This window comes from Eschscholzia californica, unplaced genomic scaffold (genome assembly GCF_041429995.1).
Source record: "Eschscholzia californica isolate CP2 unplaced genomic scaffold, dmEscCali1.0.p SCAF_6, whole genome shotgun sequence".
NCBI classification, from domain to species: domain Eukaryota; kingdom Viridiplantae; phylum Streptophyta; class Magnoliopsida; order Ranunculales; family Papaveraceae; genus Eschscholzia; species Eschscholzia californica.
Genome location: NW_028238483.1, coordinates 22288475 through 22309557, shown reverse-complemented (window position 1 = coordinate 22309557; position 21083 = coordinate 22288475). Strand labels below are relative to the sequence as shown.

Genomic DNA, 21083 nt, shown 5'->3' with positions numbered 1-21083 from the left:
CCCTTCACAAGGCAAAAATACAATTCTTGTGGTTGTTGATCGATTAAGTAAATCAGCTCATTTCTTGGCATTATCTCATCCATACACTGCAAAGATAGTAGCGGAGAAATTTATCGAAGGAGTGGTCAAGCTTCACGGTCTGCCTCGTTCTATAATCAGTGACCGAGATCCGGTATTTATTAGTCATTTTTGGCGGGAATTCTTTAAATTGTCAGGCACTCAACTAAAAATGAGCTCTGCCTATCACCCGCAGACTGACGGACAATCAGAAGTGGTTAACCGTTGTATTGAGCAATATCTTCGCTGTTTTGTGTCCCAACAACCTCGGAAATGGCATGCTTTCTTGGCTTGGGCAGAGTTTTGGTACAATACAACGTTTCATGCTTCAACGGGAATGACTCCCTTCCAAGCTCTTTATGGAAGACCACCACCAACCATTCCTTACTACAATGAAGGATTCAGTCCCGTACATGAAGTAGATCAGAGTTTGACTGCTCGTGATGCCTTGCTTCGACAACTCAAGGATCATTTACACACAGCAAATAATCGAATGAAGCAACAGGCTGATTGCAAGAGAAGAGACATAGATTACCAGGTGGGTGATTGGGTATTCTTAAAACTCCATCCTTATCGACAACAATCAGTGTTCAAAAGAGCCTATCAGAAACTTGCAAGTCGTTTTTATGGGCCATACCAGATTACAGAAAAAATTGGAGCTGTAGCTTATAAACTTAGACTACCAGAAGGGTCTCGAATTCATCCAGTTTTTCATGTCTCACTTCTCAAACGAAAAATTGGGCAGCACGTCGCCCCAAGTACATCATTACCACCCATTGCTGAAGATGGTGAGGTTACTTTAGAACCTGAGGCAATTCTAGATAGTCGTTGGATCAAACAAGGCTCCAAGTTTCACGAAGAAAGCTTGATCAAGTGGAAGGGCCTACCAAAAGAGGATGCAACTTGGGAAAGCTCACAAGACATCAGGGACAGATTCATAAATTTGAACCTTGAGGACAAGGTTCCAACTAATGGGGAAGGTATTGACGAGCCAAGAAAGTCAAAAAGAGTGACAAAGAAGAACCCAAAGTATTTTAGTTATAACTGATTTCGTATTCAAAGTTCAAAGTAGAATAAGTCAAGAAGTGGGTAGTTATATTCAAGTAGTAGTCTTTTAGTGTATCCTGAAATCTTGGGATATGACCTAAGAAGTAGGGAGTACTTACTAGTTGTTTTCTTTCTATTTAAACTTATGTACTGGCTACGTAGAAGGGGATTCCAAAATTGAAATCAAATAGTGGTTGATTCTAGCCCTAAGTAGAATACTGTTTCTTTTATCCATCTTTATTTCCTCTGTTCTGATTGGGACCTAACAGCTTTACTCAGGATGGACTCGACGGAGGGTTCGTCTCATCGACAAACCACAACAGAATTTTCTAACCAACATGATCGCACAACAGGTGGAGTCGAATATTTGCGATCTCAAAGTATAAAGCTTGATTCAAAACGGACATTAGGAGAGAGTTCTAGGTTTTCTCATGCTCGAAGAAGACGATAATCTACTCTTAAGAGATGGGGGGAAAGCAAGACCATTTGATTGTATTAAGTAACTCTAAAGTCCTATAGATGCACAAGTTGTAGGCATAAGGGAAAAAAAGGGATTCTTGTTTACTGTTTATTATTTAGTTTCATGTTTCTTGATTATGTATTCCATTCTAATTCTTTAATTAATTGTATTAATGTTGCACAAATTCAAGATTAGTAGATTACTTGACTCATTTGTGTTCGTTATCAACCAAGTGTTTGAACTATATATATACGAGCCAATTATATGTAATTATCTATTGGGATAAATACAATGGAGGTGTGAAGGTCGGCCCAGAACTATCAAGAATAATACTCTATAAATGATTCGTGATAGATAACATCGGAAGGAAAAGGTTCTCCATACAACCCCAAGGGATCGATTAAAGTCATTAAACTAAGTCTAAAATTACAACGGGTCTAAATATAGAGGTCAAACAAGTCACGAGAATGAACAAGGTAGAGTTTAACACTAAATAAACAGTATTTAATCCTTAGCTTATGGATTAATTACTTTCAAACTGAGTGATGTTACCTTGCCCTCCACCCACCCCTTTTGACCATGTTATCGTTCTTAACCATTTTTCTATAAAGATAAGTGTGTTGATTTCAAGAATCTTCGAGAACTTCAAAATTAACACGAGAGGTGTAACGGGAGGGTAAGGTATCATTTTCCTTTCAATTTAGGGCATGTGAAATGAGGTGGTGTTTGTTTTTTTTTTTTTTTTTGTTAAGGTGTTCGGATCACATTAATAAATCAAAGTGTTATTACAGTACAAAGGAATTAAAAAGAAAGGGATTCTACTCCAAGATTCAGATTTGTTCTTCTTCCTCGCCCGCCTCGCAAGCTTGTCCGCTGGCATATTAAATTTCCGGTTAATGTAATTAAATTTCACTCTATTAATCTGGTTTTTGATTTCATGGATTTTCTTGATATGAACTCGTGATTGCCAATGAACCTCATGCTTGGGATTCTGGATATGACTGATGATATTAATGTTATCACTTTCTATGATGATGTCTTTAGAATTATGTTCAGCCGCCCAGAGAAGGCCGTTAAGGATAGCAACTGCCTCGCCTTCTTCACTATTTCTGCTCCTGGATATAGACGTATGTGCTTCTATGAAATTAGCCCCAGCATCATGAATAATTAAACTTGTACCTGTCATTTCATTCACATTAATAAAAGATGCATCTACATTGATTTTCAACCAAGAATTTTCTGGAGGATTCCATTTAGTTTGTATGGGTTTTTTGTTATTATTGGTTGATAGCACCTTTTTAGGGAAGTTATGGATCATTTTGATGATAGTGGAGAGATCAGTTATTTCATATTGAAAACAATGATCACATCTAGTTTTCCATATTATCCACAAGATAGTGGATAACAGGTTCTGATAAGCCGCATTGCTAAATTAAGGGGTATGTTCCCATGAGAAAATCCATTCTGTTAAATTCACTATATTCTCTGAGGTAATGTTAAAATAGAACCAAATATTCTTAGCTAGAGGACAATATAAGAGTGCGTGTTCTATAGATTTTATCTCATTACAATTAGGGCAAATAAGATTATTATTGATAAATTTCCCAATTCTCTCCCTAACTGGGAGAGCTTTATAAAGATTTGAATTCTAGGTACATTAGGCAGGTTCCAGATAAATTTCCAATTGGGATTAAAATTTATGGGAGAATTCATACTAGTGCAGAGGTAGTTATACATGGATTTAACTGTGAATTTACCCGATTTTGTTAGTTTCCATATCCGCTGATCTTCTGCTTCCGTACAGATAGGGATAGCTTTTATAAGATTTTGTGTCCGGTGATCAAAGATATTATTAAGTGTCACGTCATCCCATCTGTTATTATTAATTAACTGTGCCACCTTTATGATTCGGGTCTCACTATTAGTATTATGCGTAATATTATTATCTGGGATCCAGTTATCTGACCAAATATTAATCTGATTACCATTATGGACCTCCCATGTCGTTAACTCTTCAATCTGATATATATGTTTACTTATAGTCTTCCAAAGCCAAGAGTGATGGGATTTAATTGGACCTGGGGACTCGGCATGAGGGAAATATTTGGCTTTCAGAAACCGAACCCACATAGCATTAGGTTCCGTTTTAAGTCTCCAGGCTAATTTACTGAGCATAGCTGTATTGTCTAGCTCCATACGATGAATACCCAAACCTCCCAATGCTTTAGGAAGGCAGATGGACGACCACGATTTCGTACATATGCCTCTGGACTTACCCCACCAAAACGACTTTTGAATAGTCGTAATGCTTTTGCTGATGCCTTTAGGTATGGCAAAGCATTGCATTTGGTATCGGGGTACGGCGGCTGCTATTGTTGATATAACAATAGTGCGCCCTGCTTGAGAAAGGAATGAAAAATTCCATTTCTCTAGTTTACTCTTAATCTGCTGGAGGATATCCTTGAAAGCATTTTGCTTGTTAGCTCCGATAAAAAGATGCGCCCCTAAATATTTATCCGAAGGAGACGCATATTTGACTTTCAGAGAGCGCATTATAATACGCTTAAACTTCGGATGGGAGTTTTTAGAGTAGAAAATGTTAGACTTCTTATAATTAATCATTTGACCTGATGAATCACAAAAAGTCTTAAGAATGCTTTTGAGTATGTGAATGTTGTCCAAGGAGTTTCGACCGAAGATGATGCAATCATTAGCAAATAGAAGATGGGAAATGGTAAGGTCTGTATTATTGGTAGGGAACCCCTTAAAAGTCCCTAGGTCCGGATTAGCAACTAACATTCTACTCAAACCCTCCATAGCTAAGATAAAGAGGAAATGGGAGAGGGGGTCACCTTGTCTAATACCTCTGGTCGGATAAAAAGTGCGTCCGGGATGACCATTTATTAGCACTGCCATTGAGGAGGTAGTGATGCACGTATTGATCATTCTAATCCAATGTTCTGAGTATCCTAGCTTCCTCATAATGTCTATTAAGAAATTCCACTATATTCTGTCAAAAGCTTTGGACATATCTAGCTTCAATCCAAAGTATCCTGTCGCTCCTTTCATCTTTTTCATGGAATGTATTATTTCCTGTCCTATGATAATATTATCTGAAATTTGTCTACCCGGAAGATATGTCGCCTGGACCGGAGTAATAATGTCGTTAAGAGTATCTTTGAACCTATCAGCAAGAATTCTAGTGATGATCTTATAGGTAGTATTCAGAAGACTAATAGGCCTGAAGTCCGCCGGAATCTGAGGTGTAACCGTTTTCGGGATAAGACAGATATGGGTGTGGTTGGCTTCAACCGGAAGAGAGGCGGAGAGAAAAAATTGTGAACCAGTTGGTGTATGTCGGGGCTGACCGTGTCCCAATTAGTTTGAAAGAAAAAAGGAGGGTAACCGTCTGGACCCGGAGCCGCTTCTCTCTTAAGACCCTTAATAGCATTATTAATCTCATATTCATCTGGAATGGCTGTAAGCTTATTATTCTGTAGATTGGATATAATCGGATGAAAAAGATTGAGAATTTTAGGATCAGTAGTAGTATGGTCAGAAGTATTAATGTCTAAGAGATGAGAGGTAAAGATGTCTTGAATATATTCAATATTCTCCTGCCAGTCACCATTACTATCTTTAATAGCCCTAATTCTGTTGTGTCGATTACGCTGAATGGCCTGAGAATGAAAGAATTTTGTATTCTTATCACCCACCATAATAAAGTTATTTCTGGATTTTTCTTTCCAGATATTTTCTTGGTGGAGGAACAATTGTTCAAGCTGCTCATTCAATCTATTAAGCTCCTCTTTATTGCTACATTTGTTGATTCTTTCTGTTAGTCTCTTAATATTACTATCTATGTTACCGAACACTGTTTTATTCCAAACTGTTAAGTGCTTACTTAACTTTTTTAGTTTCCCTTGAATATCCTGATTGACCCTCCATTTCTCAGCAATGAAATCATGACATTCTGGATGATTCATCCAAGTGCGCATGAATTTAAAGGGTTTAGTCTTACTATAGCTATTATTATTATCCGCCAGAAGAATGGGAAGGTGGTCCGAACCCACAGAATCTTGATGAGTAATACTAGCTAATGGATAAGTCTGGAGCCAATGAAAGTTCGAGAGAGCTCTGTCTAGCCTTTCTTGGATCAATTTGACGCCAGTTTGTTTGTTACTCCATGTGTATGGGCTCCCCTTAAATCCCATATCTGTAAGTTCCATCTGACTAATGATGGAAAGGATGCTAGCTAAGTGAGAATTTGTGGCTGAGGTGCCACCTTTTTTCTCCGCTTTATCTAAGACACTATTAAAGTCTCCTATGACCGTCCATGGCATATTCTTGTCAACTTGAAGTTTGATAAGAATTTTCCACGGTTTGAGTTTATTCTTATGATAAGGACAACCATAAAATCCCGTAACGAAAGTATTAAAACTATTGTTAGTGTTGACAATATTGGCGTGTATCATATTCTGATCCGAGTATAAAATGGTAATATTTAAATGGTGTTTCCAGTACATAGCTAGGCCTCCCGCTTTATTGCTAGGATCGACAAAGTGACTACTATAACCTTTTTGAAGCTTTAAGTGTTTATTAATAATGTTGGCTCTATTCTTAGTTTCCGCTAGGAAAATTATATCCGGATTATATTTATTAATTAAGTTCAATAGATGCTTTTTGGTTAGAAATTGGGCTATCCCCCGAACATTCCAGCTAAGGATGGTGGGGCGCTGATTAGGTGGGCTCTGCATTAGGCCCACTGAATACTCAAGCTCAACTACTAACGGTCGCCCCCTAGCTAATCCTGCCTCTGTCTCGAAGGAAGTAGAGACAATAGATCTAACTAAAGGCCCTCACTTCTATATGAAGACGACAACCTACTGTGAAGGTGCAAATTCAGCCTATAAGTGTTAGCTAACTAATAACCTAATGGCTTTAATGGTACTACACTAATATGCTACAAATAGGAATTGAAAAATTGAAACTAAAAGAGAGAAATTAACCTAAGTAAGTCAACAAGATAAAATTAAAACCACTTAAAGTTAAGAGTACTAGAAATTATCTATACTTGTTATAGATATAATCCGAACATTACAAAGATAATGACTTAAAATTAACAAAATAAAAGAGCATCTATCTTATATTAGATGCTTAAAATAGTAATCAAAATGTATCGACATAAAATTAACTAACAGCCGATTAAACTATCACAAAACACCAAGAAATAAACTTCAACCGAGTAAACTAATCTTGATCCCCCTCCTCTCTGGTCTCATTAGCAGAACCAGGAGATGCCATGAGTGTATCAGCAAAGAGATGCCTACGTCTTTCCTCTGGACTGTCGATGGACTCCATGGGAGGAGAGAACCAGCTGGGAGGAATGGAAGAAGAGTGAAGAGAGGACGATGATGACTGACCAGAATACCACCCCACTTGATTCTCCCTCAAATAAATATCATTCATCTTCTCAAACTCCAAGGCTTTCCTAAGATTAGACTTCCTTCTGACATCCTCTTCGATTTTTACATCCATGATCATGTCCAGATCTTTTCTCTTTCCTCTCCCTTGAAAGATTTCATGGGGAGGAATGGGAGTATTCATCATATCATTAGCAACAGTAGACGTGACCACAAAGAGGGCCCATGTTTCATTGGAGAGGGGAACAGAGGGTTGAGTCTTACTAAAATTACCGAAAGCATGAGGTTGAGGTAACACACAGGGAGTAATCGGATGCTCCACTATTCTACACTTGTGACAAATAGCTTTAGGAAACTTATAATAGCTAAAGTTCACTGGCTTACCTCTTTCAGTGAAGATGGAGTTGAGGGTGGCTAAGAGAGGAGTCCTCACGTCATACATGAATTGGATTCTGATGGTGGAGTTGGAACCTGAACTAAAATTTCTCGGCTGAATTTGTATGATATACCCCATGCAAGAGAAAATAAGCTCTAGGTCTTGCCTATTTTGGATTGAGTAAGGCAGACCCGAGAAGCTACACCACATGGGCTCTAGCATGAGTGCTGGAATGACCTCTTTCAGTGGAAATTCCACCTCCTGCATCACTACCAAATAACCCCTAATAATCCATGGTCTCCCTTGGTGAATCTCGTTCAAAACAGTGAGGTTTCGTGGTTTGATAAGGAAATGATTAGGGCCAGTAGCAGAGGGGGTGATTCTACATTCCCTAAAGAATCTGGATTGGCCTGAGAGATGTTTTCTAATGAACCCTATTCCATAATCATACCTACAACATAAACGAGCTAAGAAACCAGATGAAATCTCCATGAGATCTTTGTTTTCAGAGGGTTTAGGATAGCATATGGTTAGGTTACCTCCTTCTGAAAGACTAAGTTGAACAGCCATTTTCCTTGTTAAGTCTTCGAGATTAAGATCAGAAGAGTGAGTCGACATGAAAGGGTGACCAGGGAGAAGAAGACGAGAATGGAGAATGTCTGTCTTTGAACCAGAAAGGACATGCAGATGGGTAGAAGACAGAAGAGAACTTTAAAGAATATGATGGGTTTCTTCTTTCTTCTCCACTTTGACATCTCTCTGTCTCCTCAGACTACGTGTAAACCCAAGGGTTACACTCGTCTAGAGAAAAGAAAGATCTTCTAGAGATCTTCAACACTTGTAAGAGGAGTGTTAATTCACTCAACCTGTTAATGACCTAGACAGTCACCCAGGTACGGCGCATGCGAGGGGGAGTCGAAGAGTTTACCCGGTTGAATCTCTACTTAATTGCACATGTTAGTAAACCAAGAAAGTTAAGCCAGATGTAAATTAGATAGAGGGTATGGAATCTTACCTTGATTTGCCTGGATATCCTTTCTTTGCTGCTTCCCAAGACGAACAGAAGCTCTTGGTCTTCCTCCCCTTGCAGGTTAATCTCTATGGTTGCTTTAATTTCGATAAAAGTGATCTTTATTACCCTTTATCCAAGGTGCTTGTGGTTGCTAGCTTCAACGTGTGCTCCTGCTTTTACCTTAATTGCAAATTAGGGTTTTCAGTGAGGGAGAAAGGAAAGGGATGACTTCGATGTGGCTGACGTCAGCACGGAGTCTCTCTCTCCTCAAAAACCCTTTAAATGTTTTAAGTTACTTAAAAAGTTATTTTGATCAAGGAAAACACTAAAGTTCGTGAAATGAGGTGGTGTTTGTGTTTTCTATTGTTTAAAACTGAATCGCTTCTCTAAAATAAAAGCGAAACCAGTCCATGATAACCATTCAAAATTGTTTGAAATCAGACTTGAATGAATCCAAACTTCTAGTATTTTTTACTGATTCGTAAATTTGACTAAGAGGGTGTTTGATTTTTTAGCACTTATAAGTGCTACGACGTTTGTTTTTCATCACTTCTAAGTGCTTGATTTTTATATTAATTTTAAATGTCATAAAAATGAGAAATTGTCTATTTTGACCTTAAAGTATTTACGCATTAGCATTTCATACTACTTCATTATGCTCATGTGTTTGGATGCAAGAGAATTACGGTTTATGAATACTTTGTATTGAAAATATTAATCTCAAATCATTAAAAATTATGAAGGAGAAATAACTTACGTTGCATGACGGAATTTGGGTGATTCCGTGATTGATGAAGGAAGAGATGTGAAAAAAATTTAAAAGAAAAACTTAGGTGAAGGATGAGTGAAGAAGGAAAAGAGTCATCGCTAAAGTCATAAAAGATTTTTTACTTATCAATTGTTTAAGATTTTCTTTTTAGTTATAATTATATTGGTAATTATTATATTCGGAGAGGATAAAAATGTCTTTCTTAGCACTTAGAAAGTAAGTGCGAAAAAATAAGCTCCAAGTTGGAGCTTACTTTTTTGCACTTATTTTGGCCCTACTTACAAGTGATATTCACTTATAAGTGAAAAAACAACGGCCTAAAATTGTCTGCCCACACTTATTAAGTGAAAATCACTTAATAAGTGCAAAAATCAAACACCCTCTAAGTTCAACATGTGATATATTGTGACGTATGTAGACTTGTGATGGGGTACATTTAACGATAAAGATTCACGCACAAACGCCACCTTAAAAAAAATATATCTACACAAAACTGTAAAAGAATGCTTGCCAATCAAAAGTCAAATTCCAAGTTCCAAAATCATCTTTCATCAAAAAAAAAAAAAAAATTACAAAATCACAAACAGGGGAACTAATTTCAATGGGAGCACACGAGTAACGAAGAACTGAAGCGCGTTGACAACAACAGCCAAGCTTCTTAACAAAAAAAAAAAAACAACAGCCAAGCTGGAACACATTCTTAGTTTCTTTCCTTGGGTAGCTTGATATCTTATATTGTCAACCCACTTAGAAGAGTAGGTAAGCGATACCTCACTCGTCAAGCTTCTTCTTTATTTTTGGGTTCATTCCAATTTGACCCATATATTTGACTAACATTCCAATTTGACCCCTAAGAATATGATTGTTAATCAAATTTAACCATCAATATCTTTTTTTCATTTTTTGTCCTTTTTGAAATGTTTTTCTCCGTGACATTTCTTTTTTCCATTCTTAAGAAAAAGTCGTCGGCAAACAAACGACAATTTGATGACAACCTGTATTTAGTTTCGCCCCTCGATTTTTTGACACCATGTGACACTTGTAACTAGTTTGCTCTCTTACTAGCACAAGTCTAAGACTTTCCACAACCTAATGTAACCTCGATTGCTTAGCCAAAGATTCAACACAAGTAAGCCAGAAGAACTTGAAAGCAAGGATGAACTCATATTTCTATATAGGGGTGTACACGAGCCGAGCTCTTAACGAGCTGCTCGAGCTCGGCTCGACTATTGCTCGTGCTCGACTCGAATATTAACGAGCACGAGCTTAACACGAGTCCAAAATCATGCTCGTTTATGTAAACAACCGAGCTTGATCATTCTTTAGTGTATCACGAACTACACGTGAACAGCTCGTTTAACATACTCTTATAATATTGTAGTACATAATTACGCATTAGTTTGAAACTTGTACATGAAATATCAACCATTAAAAAATTATCGGAATATGAATCATTAGTCATTTATTATTGTATGTGACAAATGATCATTGAAGTATTTCGATAATTTAGAAAGTTTTCATTTGAAGTATTTTGATAAATGAACTTAAAAGAATGCGAGCTCGAGCTCTTTCAAACTTATAGGAACCGAGCTTGAACAAGTGGACAATTACTCGAAAGAGCTCGAGCTCGACAGTCAAATACACGAACCGAGCTTGAACATCTTACTACTCGGCTCGGCTCGGCTCGACTCGAGTACACCCCAGACATTTATCCATTGTGTCTATAGAGTCAATATCTTGAAATATCTACAAGATTTTTTGTATATGTGCCAAATATCTTGAAATATCTACAAATTTATTGTCTTGAAATATCTATAAAAACATCATGTGTATAGATAAATATCTTGAATGTCTGTCTACGAGACATTTTGTCTAAGTGTGTGGCCGAATATCTTTATCCATAACCGCAATATCTAGGTTTGACAAGGACACTTTACTATGTGTCTTAAAAGGAAAGAAGCTAATTTTTTTGTTTGTTGTTTTTTTTTTTTTTGTTGAATTTTTTTTTTTTTTGTTTGTTGTTGAACGAGAAAGAAACGAACTTAGATATGGATAATTAATGGCGTCCGACGAAACCGGGTCTACCATTCATGTCTGTGATTATGGTAGGCCACACTGACACCAACGCGACCAACCTCGTTTTGGTATGAGAAGACGCTACACAGAATAGAGAGAGAGAGAGAGAGAGAGTTCCATCTTTTCTCATCCCCATTCCCCCTACTGTTCCCAACCTTCTTCCCCCCCCCCCCCCCCCCCCTCTCTCTCTCTCTCTATATCAATTATTCAATTAGAATTTTAAATTTCAAAACAATCAACCCTTTTTCATTTTAAAACAATATCTTTAATCACATTTACAGAAAAAGAAAAACATCAAGTTGGATTCAGCTCACCTCTGTTCATCATCAAATTAAACAAAAACAGTGCTACCCATTTCATCTCTCTCTCTCTCTCTCTCTCTCTCTTTAGCTCTGTATCTATTTCGATCCACTTTTAAGTCCCTTAACAATATTATGTCGATTATAAGAATTAAACCACTTTTAATGTCTTCATCCGGGTTTGAATCTCCCAATATTACGTTTTCCTCTGTTACGAAACTAGGGTTTGTAAATTTGACGGAATTATCTAATAATGTGGTTGGATTGGATCATGGGTCTTTACGTTTTTTAGGACTCTCTTTATCTAATGCCAGATCGAAGGTTTTGCCATCAATTAAATCGATTGAGGATTCAAGACCAGCCTATTTGAATTTGAATCAGAACGGGGATAATGTTAGGGTTTCGGAGTTTCAGTCAGAAGCAACAGATAATGATTGTTCCTGCATTTCTGGTATTCTTTTCTAATGCTTTTGAAATTTTTTTAATTCATTACATATTTGTAATTACTCAAAGTTTGTTGTTTTAGGTAAAAAAAAAATTGTTTTTTTTTTTTGGAATTTGGTGGAATGTTCAAAATCTACTCTTTCCCAAACTAGATCAATATGTTTCTTCATTTTCAGGGTTATGAAGTTCCCTTTACAAGGATCTTAACTTTTATCACCCATTACTATAAGCTATTAAGTACACTAGGAAATGTGCATTCCATTATTCAAATATGAACGATAACTAATTACGATTTAGGGCATACACATTTTTAGACACGGGTTCGTTTCGTTTTACAACTATCATTTCATATCTGATCAAATAAAAATCTCTACTACTTTGTGGTATATATATTCCTTTCAAGCATTTTTAGATATAGTTGAAGACATTGAAGAGTATGTGGCTTTAAGATACTTAAATCTATGCATATTACCAATCAAATTTTATGTTAAAAGTGTTGATCCCATTAGATGCATATGAAAAACCATATGATCTCGAAGAACTGTGAGCTAAAATAAAGTGTTTGAAATTATACCACAACTTACTCATGGAGAATAGTTGATCAATAGGAAAGGAATATATTTGATTAACTTGGTAGTTAATTATATCATTATACCACAACTTACTCGGGGTTTAGCAGATTAGTAAAAGGATACCATATTGGAGTAGCATTATCAATTAAAATTTTAACATCTATGATGAAATTATTTGATTAACTTGGTAGTTAATTATATCCGGTTTCATTTGAATTGCACGTCTAGTTTAAGTTGTCTGTTGCAATATTTTGATGATATCATGATTCCAGAATCTGCACGAGATTTGTCAACATTCACCATCAAAGCATCTTAATTTTTAATTGTAATAGTAATTATGTCTTTTTAAGCAACTATTGAAATCTTATATCTGACAAGGAAATAAACACATTATGGGGTCTAGCGTTGTGAAGTCAGCCAACATCGTTTGGCACGAATGTTCAGTTGGGAAAGTTGATAGACAGCAGTTACTTAAACAGAAAGGATGTGTCATATGGATTACTGGTCTCAGCGGTTCAGGTTCGTTACGACTGCCCTTTATTTATTTTCTTTCTGATTTCTCATGACATATTATGCGTAGCCTATCTTTAGGAGCTCGATGAGACATGATTTCCCAAACTAACTGCTAAAGTAACTAGGTTTGGTACAATACACAGGGAGGAAAAAGAGTAGATATGAACTGTAATAATATTAGAGAGAGAGGAATGTTTTTAGTAGAATACGTGAAGGGCAGTGTCTAGTTTCTATTAAGTGAATGTCTTCATATTCTTTATTATCATAATATGATTTGCTTCTGCATTTGATTATTATCATTTGCTTCTCCGTACTAGCTTGTACTTCAATTCGTATTTCAGGAAAAAGCACAGTAGCATGCGCTTTAAACCGGAGCTTGAATCATAGAGGAAAGCTAGCTTACATACTTGACGGTGATAATGTTAGGCATGGGCTGAACTCTGATCTTAGTTTTAAAGCAGAGGACAGGGCGGAAAATATTCGAAGGATTGGTGCGTATTCTCATGCAATAAGCCTTTCACCCAAATATGAGACACTAAAAGCTCAAGTATCATATCTCAAAGAACGATTTCTAGGAGTTCTACACATGTTTTATTTACTTCTATTATGAATGAAGTTAGTGTTAAACCCTTCTCAGAACTTCCTTCTTATAGTTTCTCTCAATAAAGATCATCCAAGAGTGTCCGTGGGGATATTTTGTTCGCCATGTAGATCGTCGTAACCAGAATTCTGAAACTCCTAGCTAAACCAAAACTTTCTTCAAGTTCATAAAAAATTTAATGGTCATAAAAGAGCAACTTTAAATTAGCCAATTTTAGTGGCCGATTCGAGGGGGTTAAAAGCGTAAGAATGGTTTCATTTCGGGACATTAATGATTGAGGAGGTCAAGAAAGATCGTTACTTGCATTAGGGCCTGACGAGGGGACTTAATAAGTCTGTTTAACTGGAGTTACATTAATAACCGTGCTACAAAATTATTGTTTATTTATGAGTTATAAAGTTGAAACTGTGTTGTGTTATTTAGGAGAAGTAGCAAAGCTCTTTGCAGATGCTGGTATTATTTGCATTGCCAGTTTAATATCACCATACAGAATGGAACGAGATGCTTGTCGTGCACTGCTGCCAGATGGGGAGTTTCTAGAAGTTAGTGCCTTCTCTTATAATGATGTTAGAACTGAAGTATAGTAACCAAAAGTTTTCGATCATAAAGAAATAGCCTCTGATCCTTCATACAGGTTTTCATGGACGTTCCCCTTCATATATGTGAAGCAAGGGATTCGAAAGGCCTCTATAAGCTTGCTCGTGCAGGAAAGATCAAAGGTATCCTTTATGAACCTAAATACGAAACCTAGTGTCATATTGAAGTGAGTTCGTGACTACTTCGATCTGTTTAAGACGTTCTCTGCTTACTGACGAGTTGATGATCAATACGATGCTTGCTCATTCCTGTGTTTTATCACAGGATTTACTGGAGTTGATGATCCATACGAGCCACCATTAAATGCTGAGGTATGTCTGTACTTTTATTAGGCCTAGCACATGAGTGTTCGATTAAGGGGAGAAAGCTCTTCGCTGAATCTAGTTTTTTTATGCAATCTAAATTTTCAACCACTTCTTGCTGTAAGTAAGTCGAAATTTCTCGCTGGAAAGTTTGATTTCTATAATTTCTTGTCTTCCTTTCCTTCATGGTGCTTCACTAAGCTCCATTGAAATGGTGGAAGGGAGGAAGCTTCATTTTCTGTTCTATATTTGCAAAAAGTTGACACGGTTAATGAATACTCCGTATTTATCAATTGGTTCTCCTAGTCTGAAATTTGACACTACTGATTTTGATACTATTTTTGTTTCAGATAGTTATAGAAGTGAAAGATGGGGAATGTTCTTCCCCATTTGACATGGCTGAACAAATAATATCCTACTTGGAAGATAAGCGATTCTTGCAAGCCTAGTTTGTGACGACCAACCACGTCAGCACAGCTACAGTAATTTTTTTTTAACATGGATGCTTCATATCTTCAATGGGTTCTCAGTCTTCAATAAATGATGCTTCGATTCATAATTTAATTAATTAATTGATCGATTAATTAATTCATCTACCTTTCCTGTTCTTTTATATGGTTCCATTTTTTTTTTTTGCCTCTTCTCCAATAAGCAAACCCTGTGTAAAATGGAGTGTAACTATAATACATGGTTTTCGACAACGAAGTGGTTTAGTTACTAATTCGGGGTAACTAACCATTGTACCTTTATTTGTTTTCCGCAACTATTATGCATTGTGCTGTAATTTCTAATCATAGAATGAAATTTCATTTTTTTTCTTCCTATAAATGGAATGAATTTGCATATTATTGCTTGAACCAAATTGGTCAATTACAAATGGGTTGTGTCTTTCTGGATATTGTTACCTGAGAGCAGTAGCTAAACCTAAAAACAACATAAGCTATTATGCTAAACAAAAAGTATACTCAGCCCACCTTTAGGGACTCCCACTTGAACCGCATGTGAGAAAAATCCTTGTTTCTCTCTCCACGTGACTAAACATGTGAGATGAGAGAGAAACTCTTGTTTCTCACATGCGGTTCAAGTGAGAGTCCCTAGAGGTGGATTGTGTAGCCTTGTTCTATGCTAAAACATCATATCATAGTATTCCGTTGGGAACCTTGCATCAAATTAAATAAAACATGTGGGACTAACTTGTATGGGGTATAAAATTCTCATGTTAGAGAAGCTTTCCTTTTGTTCCTCCACAATGAATTTGTTTAAAAAAAATAAGAAAGTTGGAATGCGTTTGCCGGGAGTCGAACCCGGGTCTATTGCTTGGAAGGCAATTATCCTAACCGTTGGACTACAAACGCTCACATGTGTGAGGTTGGAAATTTTGTAAAACGTATTAGGTGTTTCAGTTACACCAAGTGAACCTAGACGCTCTAACAAAAAAAAAAAAGTGAGCCTAGACGCTTTTTGGGTAGGCTCATGGTGGAGCTTTATCCATGAACAAAACGTCATTCCCATTAAGTTGATGTTGGCTGTCAAATATAGAGGCAATATGGGTAAGGGAGATTTTACACCCCCCTCAATAATTACGATACTATTTTGTTCAAATGATTGTTATTCTGTCTATAAATAAATGTATTGATTGTTATTCTGTCTATAAATAAATGTATTGTATTGTTCATCTCAAGTGGTAGGAGAGCCCAGGACTAAGTTGTCATGATAATGGAAGATGTGATAGTACGACATGACTTGAAAAAGGTCTAGAACCTGGTATCTGGACTCTTGTTTGATAATTTCATATAGACTCGTGAAGCCTTTATTCGATTATAATTTGCAACATCTTTCAATTTTTGGTATAACACTACATAATCTCATACACGGATGAATATTCTTCAGCTATTCAATGAATATATTAATAATCACCACCAAAACGTTAAAAATGTGTCACAATATGTCCTCACAATCTCACATAAAAACGATTAATACACATAGTTATATTTCTACGAAATAAAAGAGAAGTTAACCCTTATAAGAATTAAGAAGAATCTAGGGGCAAATCTACAACTTAAAGAAAGACATAAATTTAGCTTAAAGAATCAATTGATAATTCCTAGAATAAAAATGCCCAAAAATACTGCAAACAAAATTTAGCTTCCCTTCCCTATCTCCTACTTGTTCTTCTTCTCCTCCTCCTTGTTATAACAATGGATAAAAGAGAAAAAAAGACAGCTTTTGTGGCAGAACTCACAGTTTCAAAAATGAGAGCAAACTTCTCTTCTTGCAAAGCCCAACGGATCGAAACCACGTAAGAAAACCAATCGTAAATCTTAATCAAACACTCCATCTAACTTATATCTATCTAAAGTTTCACATTTTCTTCTTTCATGAATAAATGAAGAAAGAAAACTAGACCTTATCTAAGAGGCCAAGAGGAGAGAGATAGAGAGAAAGAAGAAGATTTGTTTTGCCTAATAAAAACGAAGTTGGTTGTTTCCAGGATACTTCCTTGAGTTCCCTATGATACTAACATTTTTAGTCTTTTTTTTGATGTTGGCTTTGCTGAAGATTCTATACTACTAAAAAGAAAAATGTGATATTATTGATTTTGCATTTTTGTTTGGCTTGGATTTGATGCCTTAGAGAAAAGTAGAAGTACTATTTGCAGGTTTTACCTAAATCTCACGTTTTCATAGCTTGTTTATTTGTTTCTCCACAACAAAAATTCTAGGTCAAACACTTGTTTGCCCGAGTAGTTGATAGTATTGATATAAATTCCAAAATCTTGCAGGTTCCGGATTCGATTTCTAGAGGAGGTGTAATTCATGATTATTAAAAGTATAAATAATGTAATAAGTTTGTCGGGGTATGATGCCTCTTTAGTATGTTGTTGGGCATCAATGTCATGTAATGACTGACTTATTCTAGTCCATATTCAGAAAAAAAAGAAAAAAATAGAGATTTAAGTGTTTATAGCAGTTGGAAAAATATCAGTTTTTTTTTTTGTTTTTTGAGAAAAGGAAAATAGCAATATTGAAATTTTTTTACTAATTGTACTCATAAAAGAAATGAGAACCATAGAGGCTTTCAACAAAAAAAAAAAGCGGTAGAGGGCAGAGGCCAAATTTGAGTGTTTTTGGCGCCCCCTCTCTGATGGCCTATTTTATAGTGAAACGGTGAAGGAAATGGGGGCCAATAACACTTTAGAGAAACGCCTTTGAAATTACCCAACTGGTTTTTATAACTGGTTTTTATAGCGGTTCCCAAACAACAAAATTTATACATGAAGAAAAAAATAAGTCTGATGATAATGAAATTTTTCTTTACAAAAGTTGTTCTTTTAGTACAAATTGATCGAATCTATGGTACTATTATCTTTCTTTTCGATATAAAAACAAGTTACTCTTTAATTGAAAAATGTAAATGGCAAGCATTAAAGCATATATTAAAAAGAATGTGTTGAAATATAGTATTTGTACATTATAATGTAAAACACAAGTTTTTCCTTTGTTACAAACCAAACCCTACCTCAATTCAGTACCTTGTGTTTCTAACTAGTTAAATATAACAGAAGCAAATATGAAACAATCAGAACTCATACATTATAATACAAAAAGAGAAAACCCTAATTTCTTATCTACTCTGCTAAATCCACTCAACATCAGGGAGCTTCCATTTTCTGTGCCAATAAATTGACACTCTAGACCACAATGGAAACCTAAAATAATACTCTAGCGGCTTATCCGCTGCTCCACCAATCGTCAATGGCAACCAAACGTATCTCGAGTCTTTCAGATCTGCTGGATTCCACCGATCTGCCATAAAAATAAAGGTACCTGGTATTCCCTGCAATGGGAGAACATATGTGCTCTGAGCAAAGAACGTTGTCTGTCTGAATATCTTGTTTCCTCCTACACAAGGATTATCGATCGTTTCCCACGGGCCCATAATTGATTCTGCTGCATGGGTAAGAGCCTGATTTGGAGCCCACCCTGAACAACCCGACGTGATCATATAATAAGTTCCTTCGTGTTTAAACAGTGCAGGAGCTTCTCTTCGATGACCCACCAGGATCCGTCTCATCTCACGGGTAACGTCAAGATAATCTTCCGTCAGCGGCCCGATATGAAGTTCACTATTGTCTACTGATGAATAAATTAGATATGAAATCCCATTATCGTCCTTGAAAATAGTCATGTCTCGACTATCAAACCCGTGAGGTCTCTTGCTGCGAAGGTAGATGAAGGGCCCAGTAGGAGTTTCACTAATGGCAACACCGATTGAAGCTTTAGTGTAATTGGCATCATCAATATGCATCCACATTACGTATTTTTTTGTCTTGTCATTGTAAATTACCTTGGGTCGTTCGAGCACGTTGAGTTTGTAAAGGTCATGGGTCTCGTTCGTTTTTTCACCTGCAAGTACAATACCTTCGTTCTTCCACGTCTGTAAGTCCTTGGAGGAGTAGCAGCTAACTCCAATTACGTCTACCTGAAAACCAGGTCGAAGGTGTTTCAATATTATAATGCCATAAAGGGAGAAATATTAATTACAGATATAGCGGAAGAAACAAAAAAGCAATTACACAAAGTATCAAACTCACACGAGCAGATGCTTTTTTGTGAGCATGGTAGGTTGGACCATCTTTGTTCTCTCCATACCAAAAATACGTCTTCAATCTTTCAACATACAAAATCCCCCCTCCGTGAGCTTGAATAGGATCTCCATTAGTGTCCAACCATATTCTTCCTGGATAGAAGTATAAACTAGAATTCCCTATTTCTCTGTTCGAGTCAATAATTGTCTTTTGATCAGGGAAGAATAAATGCCTAAATTGAGAATTCTCGTCAAGAAACTCCTCAATAATCGTGTTGTGTCGCTTTGGCTTTGGTCTCCGTTTAACAGCACGGGGAGATCGTTTCCCCTTTGGTGCGGGGACGTAAAAGCTCTCTTCCTCGATCTTTTCAAGTTCACGGGTCAGCGAAAGATGATTCAATCTCACATGAATGTTTTTCGCAACACCATCTCTATTAGAACCTAAGGAATAAAAGTGGCACATGACAATGAACCCGACCAGACACCACACAACAACAGATAATGAACATCTCGTTCCTGCATCACCAAGAAGAGCGGTCGGTTTTCTATATTTGTTTCCCATCCTTATGTCTTCTTCCACCATTTAGCTCCAAATTAAGCTGCAATTATTAAAAACTCAACCCATTTAGGTCTAACTATTCAAACACAGTCAGATCATGGTCAGCTAAAGAAGGAATTTATAACAAAAAATGTTATATACAAATGAGATCATGGTAAGTTCAATTCGAGTTTTAAATTGGGTTTCCAGAACCAGGGTTGAAACTCAAAAGCTGAACTTTATACCAAGTACCTTATTTCCAAATAGACATTTGGTATTAAATATGAAACTGATTTAGGGTTGTACTATTAAAGTAGCTTCAAAACAAATGCATTTTCTCTGAAATAGTAAAAAAAATGTATGTTTGTGATTTAGGGTTATACAATTCAAGTTCTTTGACAAACATATGAACACCCAAAAGCTAAATTTCAGATATTAACATGGAATTATCATCTTCATTGATGAAAACAAAAGTATATAAAAAAAACAAGGAACCTAGAATATAACTCCAAAGTGCAAATCAGAACCTAACCCCATTTCAGGATCCTGGAAAATCAGTCAGTGGAATATCTAAAGAAAACCCTAGAATTAACTCATCTTAACAAATTAAGCAATACCCAGAAGCTAAATAACTAAGATTTTGAATAAAGAAAAAATTGAATTGCTTACCTGAATAGCCCTGATCTTGAGAAACCCAAATTTGAACACATCTATTGTTGTTCAAAAATAAGAATCCAATCTAAGAGTTGAATCTCAGCCTAACCCTCAGAATCTAATTCAAGCACACAAGTAAAATCATGACTAATCCCAAAACCCGAAAAAGAACCAAAACACTCTGATGATTGATTATTAAGAGGGAATCAGGGAAGTAGGAAACTGAGTGGGTAGTGGTTGGATTGTTTATTTAGAGCAGCGGTAGTTGGGTTTGATTAACTTGATAATTAAGGAAGACTTTCTCTTCTAAACATAGTAGAATAACTTTAATTTTAAATTTTTTTTTTTTCTTTTTTTACTACAATTGGCTAGGAAATAGAGCAAAATATCTAGTAAAATTCACTATAAGCATCTCCACTGCAGCACTCAATCTCAGAAATTCTGAGTGCAATATATGATTTTTAAAGTTTTTCTTTAAACACTCTCTCCAATGCAACACTCTATCTGCATCTCTAAGATGACAGAGGACGCTCTAGAGTGTCTTCATGAGGTATATCTCTAGTTGTCCAAGTCTTCGATATTTGATTTTCAACTAATAGAAATCGAGTCTTCTATATTTTCTAAATAACTCATTATTTATTTACAAAAATAACCATGCCACATAAGTAAATAACATAAGTTTAGAATTTTGCATTGGAGACACAAAAAAGTTGACGTTCTTTATTTTCGCCACATGGGAGTGAGAATCTCAATTGG

The 21083-nt window shown here is 36.2% G+C and overlaps 3 protein-coding genes and 1 non-coding gene across 4 annotated transcripts; 1 reads left to right on the top strand and 3 right to left on the bottom strand.

Annotated features, from left to right (window-relative positions):
• Nucleotides 1-2330: 2330 nt before the first annotated feature.
• On the bottom strand, nucleotides 2331-5778 carry LOC147532500 (uncharacterized). Its single transcript, XM_086649964.1, has 3 exons — nucleotides 4971-5778; nucleotides 3322-4191; nucleotides 2331-2743 (listed from the first exon to the last, which is right to left on the bottom strand). The coding sequence occupies exons 1-3, from the start codon at nucleotides 5776-5778 to the stop codon at nucleotides 2331-2333; spliced, it is 2091 nt and encodes a 696-aa protein (XP_086506090.1).
• A 5383-nt stretch (nucleotides 5779-11161) lies between these two features.
• APK4 (adenosine-5'-phosphosulfate (APS) kinase 4) lies at nucleotides 11162-15376 on the top strand. The gene is made up of 7 exons (XM_086648652.1): nucleotides 11162-11970; nucleotides 12914-13054; nucleotides 13390-13539; nucleotides 14073-14191; nucleotides 14284-14368; nucleotides 14511-14557; nucleotides 14899-15376. Exons 1-7 carry the CDS (start codon nucleotides 11655-11657, stop codon nucleotides 14995-14997), a joined length of 957 nt encoding a protein of 318 aa, XP_086504778.1. The 5' UTR covers nucleotides 11162-11654; the 3' UTR covers nucleotides 14998-15376.
• A 455-nt stretch (nucleotides 15377-15831) lies between these two features.
• On the bottom strand, nucleotides 15832-15903 carry TRNAG-UCC (transfer RNA glycine (anticodon UCC)). Its single transcript has one exon. It is a non-coding gene; the product is annotated as a tRNA-Gly (tRNA).
• Nucleotides 15904-17984: 2081 nt separating this feature from the next.
• Nucleotides 17985-20760, bottom strand: LOC147532497 (uncharacterized). Its single transcript, XM_086650318.1, has 3 exons — nucleotides 20343-20760; nucleotides 19143-19734; nucleotides 17985-19030 (listed from the first exon to the last, which is right to left on the bottom strand). The coding sequence occupies exons 2-3, from the start codon at nucleotides 19716-19718 to the stop codon at nucleotides 18185-18187; spliced, it is 1422 nt and encodes a 473-aa protein (XP_086506444.1). The 5' UTR covers nucleotides 19719-19734; nucleotides 20343-20760; the 3' UTR covers nucleotides 17985-18184.
• Nucleotides 20761-21083: the final 323 nt, after the last annotated feature.

What these genes read in the sequence shown, in the direction of transcription:
- LOC147532500 (XM_086649964.1), bottom strand. Translation starts at nt 5,778, where the DNA reads ATGGGATTTAAGGGGAGCCCATACACATGGAGTAACAAACAAACTGGC. An exon ending in AGCGGCTCCGGGTCCAGACG is followed by an intron (nt 4,192 to 4,970) that starts GTTACCCTCCTT and finishes GTGATTCATCAG; the next exon opens with GTCAAATGATTAATTATAAG. An exon ending in ATGGAAACTAACAAAATCGG is followed by an intron (nt 2,744 to 3,321) that starts GTAAATTCACAG and finishes ATGAAATGACAG; the next exon opens with GTACAAGTTTAATTATTCAT.
- APK4 (XM_086648652.1), top strand. Translation starts at nt 11,655, where the DNA reads ATGTCGATTATAAGAATTAAACCACTTTTAATGTCTTCATCCGGGTTT. An exon ending in TGATTGTTCCTGCATTTCTG is followed by an intron (nt 11,971 to 12,913) that starts GTATTCTTTTCT and finishes ATATCTGACAAG; the next exon opens with GAAATAAACACATTATGGGG. An exon ending in TACTGGTCTCAGCGGTTCAG is followed by an intron (nt 13,055 to 13,389) that starts GTTCGTTACGAC and finishes TTCGTATTTCAG; the next exon opens with GAAAAAGCACAGTAGCATGC.
- LOC147532497 (XM_086650318.1), bottom strand. Translation starts at nt 19,718, where the DNA reads ATGGTGGAAGAAGACATAAGGATGGGAAACAAATATAGAAAACCGACC. An exon ending in ACAAAAAAGCATCTGCTCGT is followed by an intron (nt 19,031 to 19,142) that starts GTGAGTTTGATA and finishes CCTGGTTTTCAG; the next exon opens with GTAGACGTAATTGGAGTTAG.